We start from the raw sequence: 14,760 nt of genomic DNA on the forward strand, positions 1-14,760 counted from the left end.
TTTGATTGATCTGATATTTTATAAAAATATTTTTAACTAAAAAATATATAAAAATATTTTTTTTATTTTTAACATTAGTATAACAAAATAATTAAAAAATATTTAAAAAAATTAATTTAATAATTTTTCAAATAAAACATTCTATTTAAACACAACTACTTCCAGACGATCACTAAAACCATCATTTCTAAACTAGATTAGTCGGATCATGCCTAGCCTTGAGCTAATTAGAGGAGTCAAACTCTTTAAACATATCAAAAGTCCACACATCTAATGACACACAGAAGAGCAGGGGATCACCACTGATTTGAATCGAACCCCGTTCACACTCTCTCACTTGAAACCTTCTAATAAGTTTACGGGAGAACAATATTATTAGAATTCAGGCTTACCCGCAAACTTCAACTCATCTAGCTAAGGTTAAGAAACTTCTGAGAGTTCATTCAGATGTTGTTTTTTACATAAATAGCTTCATTTTTCCATTTATTACTGTTTGCATATCATTGGATCGCTCGCAATTATATATAAAAATAAAATAAAAAAATACTCATGCTAATCTTGATTATGTAGTAGATGTGTGTTTGATATTCTCATAGTTTTTTAGATTATGATTTTTTTTAAGTTGTTTAAAAAATCTAGTTATGATTTAAAAAAATATATATTTAGTTAAAACTATAATGAAATAAGTTTTTTTATACAAAATAAATAAAAAATATATTATTTTAACTTTTATAAAATCAAGATTTAAAATGAGATCAAATGTTAAAAAAACAATAATTACAATACCAAACTTATTTTAGGGTGTATTTAGGATGAAGATGTGATTTAGCATTTTAGGTGGTAAGTTATGATTTGTGTTTTAGATATTGTTTGTTTTTATAATTAAAATTTTTATTTTATAATTTTTTGAATTTTTTATTTGGAATTAATTTTTTATATTTTTATATCATTTTAATATATTAATATTAAAAATAATTTTTTTAAAATAAAAAAACATTAATTTTCAAAAAAAAAAACTTTATAAAATAACTATTATCACGCACTTTCGTAATTATACCTTAAAGAGAACTTACCCGCCTCAGCACACCTCCAGCCTAAGAACTACCTTAAATGAACAACTTTCTACCAGATTTTGTCCTAACAAAAAGCCATAGGGTTGACGTGTTGTTGACTCACGATAGATTGCTATCGTGCAAAACCCGCAACTGCCCAACCGCAACCAGCCGCTTTCTAGAATCTTCAGGAAAAAAAAAAAAAAAAAACCATTGGCCACCACTACCTCAACTCCCTTCTCATGTGTATATCATCCCCAACCCCAATCAGTAACATTCCACTGGCCAATACATCACCCGCATCACCAAGCCAATGATATATCGCCACGTTGTGGAGGAGCCCGAAATAAGAATATCAAAGACACGACAGATGTCAGTTTAGACAAATATCGAGCACGGTAGAAAACCGAAAAAGGCCACGTCATCGAAAGAGACTCGCCTGTTGCTTCCTGAATCCACTCGTGTCTTGCCACGTGTTCCTATTTAACGGCTAGTTTCTCTTTAACCGCCAAAAGGATGAGTCCAGTAATATTTTTAAAAAAACAAGCCCGCATGGAGGATAAAAAATATCGGGGCAACTAAAAGCATGCCCTCCACGCATGGATAAGGTTTCAATTTAGTCCTATTTCTTCTAATTACATCAATATTACCCTCCATTTATCATCATTGTGGCAGCATTTCCTCTTCCCCAAAGAATCATTAAATTTACTTAATGCACTCACATTTGACCTTTTGAGTTTTATCATTCCCAGAAAAATAATCATTAATACCTTTAGCATAAAAAATAAAATTCAATTTTTCATATTTAGTCTTAAATATTTTTAATACAAAATAAATTTTGTAAGAAAAAAATAACATAAAAATGTTTTATTAAACAAATTCATCAAAAAATCTCATCCATTAAATAATGGTAAAAACTTATTATAGAGAAAATTTTAACAAATTATATTAAAATAATATTTTTTATAAAAATAATATTATTCTTAACACAGATATATAAGTTAATCAAACAAATTTTAATTAAAATTTAATTTTAAATGATTTTATAAAGGTGAATAAAACCATGGGAAAAATGACACACATAAAAACAATGGAAGGACTAAAAAAATTAAATATAGTTAGATTGTGATTTTTTATAATTTGCCCAAAAATTTTTAGACTTTCAAAAATTATATTTTATCACTTTAAATAGTATTTAAGATTATCATAATAATTTTTTTTTAAAATATTTTTTGTTTAAAAAAATATTAAAAAATATTTTTTATTTTTTTATACATCATAATAAAACAATTTAAAAACAATAAAAAAATTAAATTTTAAACTCACTTCCAAATATTTCTTAACCGCCTATGTGTTAAACATTTTTTTTTCATCGCCACACCTCGATTTAAAAGAAAAAAGAAAAATAAAAAGGGAATCTTTTTGACTATATAAGCTAAGCAAAAGCTTTATCATTCTATTTTGTAAGGCAAGCCAAACTTGTTTCCCAGCAAAGAGTCCCACACTTTCTATATCTTTCACACCCAGAGGATTTAGGGTTTTGTATCTCATCTCCATCCCTTAGCAAAAGGTTTGCCTCTCTATCTCTTCAAGATTTGCTTGATTTTTTCTTGATTTCTTTTGCCTTATAGTTAAAGTAGTTAAAGGGTTTTGTAATTAAGCCTAAACTAACCATTGTATTTTTGTTGTTTGCAGATTTAGTGAAAAAGATTTGGTGATTTAAAGAAGTGAAATCGTGGAAAGATGGCACTGGGGAAGAATTGTATTTCAATGGAGGCAAAGATTGTTAGTGGTGATGCTTTAGTGAGCGGAGAAGAAGAGGGGTTAGGCTTGAAGTTTGTTAGGTCATATTCGTTTGGAAGGAAAAGGGTTTTGAGCAGTAATAATATTCTTAGCGATGAAGATCTGTTGAATCTTGACTCCGCTTTTATTTCCTCGTTGAAGAGGCTTCGCAGCTTAAAGCATGAGAAGTCTAATCTTGAGAGCCTGCCTCAAGATATTTTGGTAAGTTATACTACTTTTATACAATCCCATTTCAAAAGTTCTTGACTTGAGTGATTTTGTTTTGGGTTTTTGAAATTGAAGAGTTTTAGAATTTTAGTTATTGAAAGTTTCTTTTTTTGGGTTTTGCAGATCAGGGTTTTGTGTGGTGTGGATCATGATGATTTGAAGCAGCTTTTTCATGTCTCTAAAGTGATTAGAGAAGCTGTAAGTGTCTAAATCTAGTTTTTTTTTTCTTGATTTGATTAGCTATTAGCCTTTTTTTAGATATTGATTAAGATTTTTGGGTTCTTTTGTGTTTACAGACTTTGATTGCAAAAGAATGGCATTTTGCCTATAGCACACCAAGAAAAACTCAAGCTTTCCGAACTCGAACTGATTTTGGGAATCCAAGTGAATTAGATGAAATTGAAGCTCCAAATGCGCCAAAGCAGCGAAGGTCTTACAAGTCGCAGTTAAATCGTAAGAGTATTGCTGATGTATCGGTGGCATTGTTTGCTTCACCGAAGAAGGGGCTATTCATGGAAACAGAGATATGAGAAGCAGGGGTTTTGTAAATATAAGTTAAATAGTAGATTAAATTATTGCTGTAGATAAAGAGTAAAAGGTTTTGGAGATTTGGATTGATCAAATCTCATTTTTGGTTCTGTACATGGCAATAATCTTCACAGGTTACACTTTGACACGGGCCGTTTTAGATTCTTCAACTGCTTTTCATTGAAGACAGGATTTTTGGCTTGTTATGTTTCGGTTTGATTTATTAGCAGCATGTAAATTAGGGAGAGAATTTGGGATATTTATTTGAGGGGAAATCTTAGCCCTTCTACTCGGTATAAATGATGAGAATTGTTGTGGGCATTTGCGTACCCCCTTGTTATCTTTTAATAAAATAAAGATGGAATATTTCCTCATTAATTCTTTGTTTATATGGATGAGCAAAACTGAGACTGTTTTTATGATCTGCTTCTGTGTGTGGTATTCATAAGACCTATAAGTTATAACTGGCATTAATGTATCGAAAGCAGTTATGTGAAAGCAAAAATAGCATAATTTTAGCATTGACAGTTGCGGAGATTGAGGTAGCAGAAGATCGCCCCCCTGGCATCTAGGAGACAGCATGTTGGGGCAGAAAATTGGGGACAGTTTCTTTTGAGTCTGTGGGGGAAATCTAGACAGGGACAGCTGTTGGTGTGGGGAAGTTTCTGACTTGCAAACGTGGTTAATGTTTGGTGGATGCCATGGAAAAGGCAATGCCAGCTGTGCTCAACTTAAATCAAGGAAGCAATACATTTCAGCTGTGAAAGGGGTATAATAAGCTATTTCCATGTTAGGATCATGGTAATCATTTATTTTCAGCAATCCTAAAAACACTTATCCTACTGTGATGCCAGGCCTTGGTCCTCATTGTCTTGTCCTTCTACGCAAAATTACTCTCCTCAGCTCTCTCTTACGCTGTCGCCACTTGCCACTTACCTGGATCACCATTGAGGAAAGTTGTGATGGCTTTTGAACTTTTCTTTGGGGCACTGGATTATGTGCGTTGGAATGGGGTTTGGGGTTGAGACAGATATTTTCACTGAAAAGGCTAACTTTTCATACGGGAATTTTCAAAGAGTGGCCAGAACAATCCTTAATCCTTCTCCATGGACTTGAATATTTTACTATTTTATAATTTGTGGCAGAGAATTTTTGTGGTTGGATTTACGAAGGTGGTGGGTTCTGTTGCCTTCATGTTAATTTTTGTGGTGGGATTTGGTCGGTCTGATGGCTAATATGTTTGGTTTTTGTTTCAATTGTAGGTAGGATTTAGTAAGGCCTCCGCCTCTAATTCAAGCTATTGAAATTTGTTATGGAGCACAATGATGTTGAAAAGATCAGTATCAGATTTCTGTAATTCAGTGTAAATATACATGTCATAATAAGCTACTTTACCTGGCTTCTGCTTGCATGAAACAACTATTGTGGACTTTCCTGGCTTGGGTGCCTAAATACTCTTTTCCTCGTACTTGAAGATTGTGAGAGACCAAATACGTTGGTTTTCAGTTCATCGAAGAATTTTTTTTGTGAATTTGTAGATTTTCTTTCCTGGCCTTCACAATGACAGAAAAGGCCATGCTCAAACTTTAACATTAAGGCTGTGGCATAAACTTTGAAGGTGTAACAAGATAAAATTTGTACAGTAATCGTAGCCATCTACTTTTTTGTTTACTTGGTACCACCAAGTTTTTCTTGAAATACTATAGTTTTTAAGAGAATCCTCATTGCTTCAGATATGATATATACAATGATGATTTTGAGGGATGTTTGGATCCTTTTTCTGAATTCAATGATTGCTGTTATGGTTGCTTTTGTGGTGGATCAGTTTGTGGATAATAAATAGCATTGAAATCCAACAACAAAAAGCTATCTTCCAAGTTCCAGGTAGACAACAATAACAAGCAGCATGGAAAGCCATTAGCAGGTTGATATGGAAGTACAATGTGTGCTGGAAGAATAAAAAAAGAAAGAAAGTAGTGCTTATCTTTGTGGGATTTCAAACAATTTCCAAGTGTTTAAACTGTTGAGATGCTAAAATGTCTGCTGACAAAAGAGAATATTGTGCCAAGGATTTCTCATAATGATCAGCAACGGGCAATTTCTGCAAAACATGCATAAAAGATTGAGTTGTAAGGCAGGTAAAGAGAAGATTTTTACGTCTATAATACCGGAAATTTTTTAGCCAAAGAATCTTAAACCCTAAAAGATTAAGATGTTACTTGAATGTTCAAGATACGATGATTTTGGAGGAAGAATTAGCTAAAAGATCATCACAGCATCATTTTATTCTACGCAACCTGCAATATCTGAACAGTATTGACTATTGTCTTGTGAAATTAAGAGAAAGTGTTGTAGAAAGAAAAATAACAAATTCATTAATAAGATTATGGTTGCTTTTATTTAGATTTCTACATTGACATGATGGTCTTCAAGACATCATGAGGATCTCGGGCCAATATTGGAATCACTGGAGGGAAGTATTGTTTCGGTTGCAGAATTGTTTTGAGGTCAGCCGGTTAGTATGCAAGATATCCCCATGACCAGCAGAATGTTTGTTGCCTAGGCATTTTTAGGGGAGATGATGCTGTGGGAAACCTTGGGGGAGACTATGCATAGCTTTGGGTTTGGAGGCACAGGGAAATTCTCTAGTGCTGGAATATGATCAGATTATGGTGAGAAGCTTGGGGTTGGAGACACAATCATGTGCTGTGTTGATCTTGAAAGTAAACCGTTGGCTTTTGTAGGACTCTCCCAAAACTGAAAATGGCTGGGATTTGCAAAGGGCTTTGATGCTGGCCAAGCGGGTCTTCAACTGGTGGATTCTCCGGTGAAAGAGCTTCAATGTGAGTCAGCTCTATTTCCTCGTGTTCTACCGTGGTTTAGTTGCAGTTCAGTGCTGTATATGGCCTCCTTCCTACTTATTGAAGAAGGCGCAAGTCCTGGTTCCGATGAACTCTTTGATCAGGTAGGCACTTGGAAAGCATAAATGACGCGTATCCCTTTTATACAATGTTTGAGCATAATGTGACTGATAGGTTTGACTATTTTATAAGGTCATTTTTGCTGAACTCGATTGAAGGGAATCAGAGATAAATTTGGAGAAAATGAAGTGTGCTTTTAAAGACTGAATCTCTACCCTGTTCTCGGCAGCCTTTGATGGAGTTAAATGCTAGCCCGCCTCTGGAAAATCAGGGAGCTTTACCCGGTTAGTGTATCATCCTTTTCAATCCATTTATTCTCATGCCATATATATAAGGCCCTGATGGTTTTCCATTTCATTTAGTTGGTAGCAGATCCAGGAAAATTTCTCATCCACCTCCTCTGCCATTGAGTCTACCTCCACCATTGAATTATATACAGCAACCAAAATGCCAAGCCGCCACCTGCTCCACCATTGAATTATGGCTACCAAAGCACCAACCCACCTGCTCTGCCATTGAATTTCGGCTACCAAAGTACATATTATCTTCCTCAATCATTAAATGATGGATCTGTTTCTACTTTGCTTCTGTTTCTACTTTGCCTCAATCTTTAAATGAATGCTTGCCGTCATTTCTCAAATCTTTGGCGTGAAGCATTCTGTAAGATATAACCCTAGCTCCTCCTCCGAGATATTACTGATCACTGTATAGGCTTGCCGTCATTTCTCAAGACTTTGGAGATCACGCTTCCACACTTAAGACTTCGAAAGGCCAATTTCCGGTCCATGTTAAACTGCAGAAATATTTTGTATACATGAAATTAATGAGTAACGTTCAAAGGCCCCCTTCAAAAATTTTGTAAACACTACTGCTAACTATAAGATTTTGTTAACTTCATGTGAGACTATGATTGGGATCAAAGTTATGTGAAACATCCATGTAAAATCTTTCACTTGTCTAGATGTTTTAGGTCTTAGTGAGTTGGCTGCTAGCTGCAAGTTTTCGAAGAACTGCGTATGATATCTACAGAGAAATGACCAAACCACAGAACTAGAAGTATCAAAGTGCTGGAAGGAAAGGTTGGGGTCCCATATGTTTTGCACCTAATCTCCAGACCATGTGATTAGCATCTCTAAAGCTGCATATTCCTTGTCGCCAATCCATGTTTTGAACCCCACCATAAACCCTCGATGTTCTTTCAAGTTCCAATCATTTCTTTCCATTATTGTCTTGGAAGCCAAGTTAGGGTTTTAAGTAGGTGGACCAAATGCCACCTACAAATATGATAGAAGAGAGAGAGAGTGTGTGTTCTATTCGTTTCAGTACAGACCAAACCAATGGAGGCTTGCAGAACCTAAAAGCTTCGCATTTTGCTTCTTTTTTCTTTTCTAGTTTCTTTCTTCGAGTAGCTTTTCATTGATCAATAAAATGCTTTTCTTCATGGGGGACATTTACCTTTAATGGAGATCACCACGTGCATGATAAGTGAAAACATGGTGCTATAACACATCCATGCTTGTTGCTTCAATTGCATTTTCTTCCAGCTTAGAGATAGCTAGTTAGTTTGGGATAATAGCGTGGTTGAAACTATATTTTTGAAAGTACTTAATTAATTAATACACACCATAATTTTACAAGAATCTCACTAGAAACTCTCTCTTAATACATTGAATAAGAAAAAACTATAATTTATAATTTTTAAACAATAATCATAAAAATTACCGCAATATCAAAGTGAGTTTTTCCAACCCCTCTGGCTAGATTTGTGGCATAGCTTTTCTTTTCTATTAATTTGACTACCCTCTCCCTTCATTCCTGCAAAGTTCTCTTCTTATGGATACAATACCCAAATATTTCAAGCTTTAGATATTGCATGCAGATCACAAGACCATAAAATCGCATGATTTTTTTTTTTTTTAGATTAACGTAGGTATCCGGGTCAACTTGCGCGCACCACGACTAATCTCACGGGCATAATTTTTCATCATGCGAGTCGTGATGGTGGTCAAATCCCTTCTCTATGGTCACTTAGTTATTATAATGCAATGCTCTATAACTGTATATAGCCAGTTATGAGCCACTTTACAGCCAAAATTAAAGAATTGTTTAGAAAGCTTCACTTCCAAGGAAACTGACAACTTCTCTTGGACTGTTCGATCGAAAACCATGCATAGACAATTCAGACAATTCATTGAGGGATAACAGGGATGTCCACGCTTGAAAAGTCCTCTGCCTCTTGTCTACGGTGGCAAAAGGAAAAGAAATTTTACATCATTACTAGACAAATGCCGTGTCACACAGAAAAAGGAGATTGATACCTCTAAGGCCATGAAAGAAAGACAGAAAGTGACCTACGAAACAATTTTGTTCATGGTGAATGGTGGTAGAAAACGGAAGAAATTATTCTCTCAAAGATAATTGTGCCCTTGGAAATAATTTAGAGTCTATTTGTTTGAGATTTTGATATTCATTATGATTTAAAGTATTTTTTATTTTAAAATATATCAAGATATAATTTTTTATTTTTCAAATTTTATTTTTGATATTAACGTATCAAAACAGTTTAAAAATACTAAAAATATTAATTTTAAATAAAAAAATCAAAACATTTAAAAACATGATTTAAACCTTGTTTCGAAACCCACCCCCGCATAAAAGTTTTTCATTGCACCCAGCCAAGAAATTGTAGTAGTATATCAAAAGTCATTTACTTTCCAAGTCAATTTTCTCTCTTCTAAAAAAAATCTATAATGGAAGCGTTACCTTGAAGTGAGAATGAAAGGCGGGGAGGGTTTTGGTTCATGAATTAAGAACTAATCCAACAATCATAGAAACAAATTAATACCATAAAATTAAGTTGGATTTGATCTTCAATCTCTTGAAAAGTGTGCTAAAAAAACCTAGAATCAATATCAATTGAAAAGTAGAAAATCCAAAATGCAACAATACAAGGAGATATTTTACTTCTTTATATACTTTTAAAATGAGATATTATATTAAAAATCATCTCCGTTATCATATAATAAAATAGTTCATATAATTTTGTAATATAGATTAATGGTCCATTTAATCCCTCTATCCTTAATCTTATCCTTAAATTTCACTATTAAATATAGCCTTGATTTTGAAAAATCTTAATTTGACACTTAATTGTGTAATTTAACTTTGATTATTTGCAAAAGGATTACAAAATATATGGAAATAAAAGTCAAGGGATCAAAACTAACAAACATTAGAGTAAAGGGATCAAATTCACCATGGAAGATGGAATCCCCTTTAATATATTACATGCCTCTCTCTTACACATCCCCACCTCCCAAGCCTATAAACCCCACAAAGCAATCTCCTTTAAACCCCGCTTCTCTCTTTCTTTCTCTTGCATGTCTTGTAAACTTCGTTGACTCTCAAACGGGTTTTAAATTCTTGTCCAAAATCTCAACTCCTAGCCTTCACTAATCCAAATTCTCTACGTTTCTTCTTTCTTTATGGAAGACAGTGAAAACCTTCATGGGAATTGAATTCAAATACCATCTCATTTCTCATCATTGAAATCATGACTTCCATTAATCTTTCTTTTAATCCTCTCTTCTCTTGCATTATCACTCTCTACACTCTAATTCTCTTATACTTTCCTCAAGCACTTAAACTCTCAATATCTCCAATTCTGATCATTACTTTAACTCTCCTGCTCTTTGTTTTACGTCTTGGTGCAATTCAAAGACGCCAGCTTTCAGTCACAGAAAGCGATAAAGCCATTCAAATCAAGCAGGACAAAGGCACCCATTTTGGTGAAGCTTCAAGTTCTAGCTTTTTGACTCACGTAGACAAATGGGTTGCTTCCCAAAGTGCTGAAAAGGGTTGCTTTGACCCTGATCCGAACCTGGATTTTGAAGTGTCGTTTGTTGAATGGGATGTTAGAGCTCCATTGAAGGTTATTAATGAGGAATATGAAGGAGAAGAAGAGGAGGATCCAAATGAGAAGGATGCAGATCAGGATCCGACCCGGTTTGGTGGTTTGGGAAGATATCCGTCTTTGGCTATGTGTTATCCGGAAACGGATTCGGATTCGGATTCTGAAGGTGGGTTTTCAGTTGCCGGAGAGCGGGACTCGCTGGAGAGGTTTTGCTTCAAATGGGAAGAGGAAGATAGAGAAGGGTTATTGATAGAGATAGCTCTTGATAGTGATAATAAGAAGGATACGGGTCCTGATTTGGATGCGGGTTTGGATTTTCATGTTGAAGAGGATAACTTGATAGAGATTGACATATCTCCGGCCAAAAACGACAAAATGTTTCCCGGTGAAGTGTGATTAAGTAGTGCTTAAAGGGTATTTAAGGAGATAAATAGAGGATTAGTTTCTTTCAATTTGGATTAATTGAAGGTGGTAATGGGAGGCAATTTTTTCGGGTTGGGAGTCTCTTTTTTTTTTTTTTTGGTTTTTGGATATTTGTGCAGTTAATCAATCACTAAATCCAAGGATTTACTTGAGTTGACATGAGATGCCTATTGACTAATGTAGCACTACATGGATTTCCTTTGGAAAAAGGGTCATTAAATATTTTGTTAGGGTGGGAAAGGTTTTTGGGTCCAAAAGTGCACTTTGATAAAGGGCGTGAGGAACCACACAAGTTGAATAATGAATAATGTATGAACATGGGAATGATAGAGAGATGGCATGGAAATGGTGGGGATAGCCTACCGATTTGGTGACCAACTGATGTCTATGCGAAGCTAATTAGTGCGGTACTCGTTTATTGACCTTGTTTGATTTAATATAATGAAAATTATAAAGTGATTAAGAAAAAAAAAGATATAGACAAATTTCGTTCGACGGATATAAATAAACTTAATTTCTGATTTGATAGAGCTTGTTCAACTAAGCAATCTAATGCAAACTTGCCTCAAGAATTGTTAAGTATGCCCCAGCTATGCTCAAGAGACTATAACTCTCCAATACTCACTTTAAATTATATCGTAACTCCTTCAATATAAATTTTTAAAAACCTTAGGGATTAACACATCATAATTCAAAATTATTATCTTCTAAAAAAATATAGCGACGTGCTTTATTTTTTTATGTACAAATTATCAATACAAACACTTATTTTTGCTTTTTTTTTTCTATTAACTATTTCCTACCAAATTATCTCATTAGAGGATACTCACTTTTCACATCAATTACCTTCAAGCATTAATTATTTCCACCGATACTACACCAATCAACAACTTATCATTTTAGATCATCTAAAATAAAAAATAATTATTCTTTATTATTATTTTATTCCCCCTAAGGTAAGCTCACATGACATGATAGAGGAAGATGTATAAATACCCTCATATACATTAGACAAATAAATTCATTTGGCAATTCAATGATAATACCACAATAAAATCATACACAATATTCGCTCTCAAAATCTTCCATTATTATTATTATTATTTTTTTATTTACATGGGGTGTCCGGGCCAGATTACGCGTACCACGACTAATCCACACGGTCCACTGAACATCCTGCAAGCCCAGTGAGCAGGTAAGGCACCGCGGGGGTGACAGGCGTGCATGATGAGATTTGAACCCAGGTGCGGAGGAAGGGGACAAGCCCCTCCCACCGCTAGGCCAGAACCTCACTTACAAATCTTCCATTATTTTTATTCCCTCAAGTATCATGTGATTAACAAGTTCATAGACAAAGCTCATTTCATTGTAGAGTAATTACATATTCATGTTTTGTAGTTTGTTTACCTTGTTTTTTGTTTTCTTGTTTGGTTTTCTTTTGATTATTTAGAAGAGAGCCATTGAAATGAATAAATGTTACTGATTTGTGATGTCAATAATAATAATAATAATAATAATAATAATAATGGAATTGGAATTGTAACTAATTGGGCCCTTTATACAAGATAGCCATTGGGCCTGTTTATTTTACTTCAATTCTTGTATGGAAAATGATTTATGATATAACATATTAAATTTCAACGTTTTCTTGTATTATAAAAAAATGATTTGAAAATCATTTTTATTTTTATATGTTTGAATGTGTCATTGAAAAACAATATTTTAAGGTATTTATTATTTTAAAATATTACTATCAACCATGTCATGAGATCATCAGATCATCACTAAAATGGATTAGATTCATGTCAAATTTTGATGTTGGATAGTGTCAAAATTCAAAACTTTGTTTTAGATTTTTTTTAAATTTGTTATCTAAAATAACATTATTTTGTTTAAAAAATTATTGCAAAAGTTTAAAATATCATTTAAACAATATTATTTTAAAATTAATCCAGATTTATTCAATAACCCAACTCTTATGCGATTTCAGCCTCATTTGAGAGGTGGCGCAATTCCAACATATAAAATAACTAGTTGCAAATAATGTCCGGAAATATGGTTGAAATTATATTTTTTAAATTTTAAATTTTAAATTATATTTTTAAATTATTTTGATATGCTAATATTAAAAATAATTTTTTTTAAAATATATTTTTTTAATATATTTTTAAATAAAAAATACTTTAAATCATAATCGCTATCACACAAGCATTACCTTTCTTATTAACCAGTTATCTTTTATAATATTTAATGGCAAGTGTTGCACATTTCGGTCATCATTGATTGTTTTTTTTTATTACTGGATTCATCTTACTGAGATATTTTTTTATGATATTGGTGATATTATAATCGAAGCAATAATATGTTTTTGAGATTTATTTCTTTATTTTTTTCTCTTTTCTTTACTATCATTGTAATTTATGCATCAATTTTATATTTTATTTGATATATCATGTTTCCGAATAAATAAACTTAATTTCTGATTTGATAGAGCTTGTTCAACTAAGCAATCTAATGCAAACTTGCCTCAAGAATTGTTAAGTATGCCCCAGCTATGCTCAAGAGACTATAACTCTCCAATACTCACTTTAAATTATATCGTAACTCCTTCAATATAAATTTTTAAAAACCTTAGGGATTAACACATCATAATTCAAAATTATTATCTTCTAAAAAAATATAGCGACGTGCTTTATTTTTTTATGTACAAATTATCAATACAAACACTTATTTTTGCTTTTTTTTTTCTATTAACTATTTCCTACCAAATTATCTCATTAGAGGATACTCACTTTTCACATCAATTACCTTCAAGCATTAATTATTTCCACCGATACTACACCAATCAACAACTTATCATTTTAGATCATCTAAAATAAAAAATAATTATTCTTTATTATTATTTTATTCCCCCTAAGGTAAGCTCACATGACATGATAGAGGAAGATGTATAAATACCCTCATATACATTAGACAAATAAATTCATTTGGCAATTCAATGATAATACCACAATAAAATCATACACAATATTCGCTCTCAAAATCTTCCATTATTATTATTATTATTTTTTTATTTACATGGGGTGTCCGGGCCAGATTACGCGTACCACGACTAATCCACACGGTCCACTGAACATCCTGCAAGCCCAGTGAGCAGGTAAGGCACCGCGGGGGTGACAGGCGTGCATGATGAGATTTGAACCCAGGTGCGGAGGAAGGGGACAAGCCCCTCCCACCGCTAGGCCAGAACCTCACTTACAAATCTTCCATTATTTTTATTCCCTCAAGTATCATGTGATTAACAAGTTCATAGACAAAGCTCATTTCATTGTAGAGTAATTACATATTCATGTTTTGTAGTTTGTTTACCTTGTTTTTTGTTTTCTTGTTTGGTTTTCTTTTGATTATTTAGAAGAGAGCCATTGAAATGAATAAATGTTACTGATTTGTGATGTCAATAATAATAATAATAATAATAATAATAATAATGGAATTGGAATTGTAACTAATTGGGCCCTTTATACAAGATAGCCATTGGGCCTGTTTATTTTACTTCAATTCTTGTATGGAAAATGATTTATGATATAACATATTAAATTTCAACGTTTTCTTGTATTATAAAAAAAATGATTTGAAAATCATTTTTATTTTTATATGTTTGAATGTGTCATTGAAAAAACATATTTTAAGGTATTTATTATTTTAAAATATTACTATCAACCATGTCATGAGATCATCAGATCATCACTAAAATGGATTAGATTCATGTCAAATTTTGATGTTGGATAGTGTCAAAATTCAAAACTTTGTTTTAGATTTTTTTAAATTTGTTATCTAAAATAACATTATTTTGTTTAAAAAATTATTACAAAAGTTTAAAATATCATTTAAACAATATTATTTTAAAATTAAT

The 14,760-nt window shown here is 32.7% G+C and overlaps 2 protein-coding genes across 2 annotated transcripts; both read left to right on the top strand.

The window, feature by feature from the left end:
• Positions 1 to 2,512: 2,512 nt before the first annotated feature.
• On the top strand, positions 2,513 to 3,968 carry LOC105138784 (F-box protein At1g61340-like). Its single transcript, XM_011045001.1, has 4 exons — positions 2,513 to 2,622; positions 2,748 to 3,056; positions 3,186 to 3,260; positions 3,359 to 3,968. Exons 2-4 carry the CDS (start codon positions 2,796 to 2,798, stop codon positions 3,590 to 3,592), a joined length of 570 nt encoding a protein of 189 aa, XP_011043303.1. The 5' UTR covers positions 2,513 to 2,622; positions 2,748 to 2,795; the 3' UTR covers positions 3,593 to 3,968.
• A 6,096-nt stretch (positions 3,969 to 10,064) lies between these two features.
• LOC105138818 (uncharacterized) lies at positions 10,065 to 10,820 on the top strand. Its single transcript, XM_011045038.1, has one exon. The coding sequence runs from the start codon at positions 10,065 to 10,067 to the stop codon at positions 10,818 to 10,820; it is 756 nt and encodes a 251-aa protein (XP_011043340.1).
• Positions 10,821 to 14,760: the final 3,940 nt, after the last annotated feature.

Source organism: Populus euphratica, unplaced genomic scaffold (genome assembly GCF_000495115.2).
Source record: "Populus euphratica unplaced genomic scaffold, PopEup_1.0 scaffold159.1, whole genome shotgun sequence".
NCBI classification, from domain to species: Eukaryota; Viridiplantae; Streptophyta; class Magnoliopsida; order Malpighiales; family Salicaceae; genus Populus; species Populus euphratica.

Excerpts from the sequence above, each read along its gene's own strand:
- LOC105138784 (XM_011045001.1), top strand. The coding sequence starts at position 2,796 with ATGGCACTGGGGAAGAATTGTATTTCAATGGAGGCAAAGATTGTTAGT. Across the intron at positions 3,057-3,185 it reads GCCTGCCTCAAGATATTTTG|ATCAGGGTTTTGTGTGGTGT; the intron begins GTAAGTTATACT and ends TGGGTTTTGCAG. Across the intron at positions 3,261-3,358 it reads CTAAAGTGATTAGAGAAGCT|ACTTTGATTGCAAAAGAATG; the intron begins GTAAGTGTCTAA and ends TTGTGTTTACAG.
- LOC105138818 (XM_011045038.1), top strand. The coding sequence starts at position 10,065 with ATGACTTCCATTAATCTTTCTTTTAATCCTCTCTTCTCTTGCATTATC.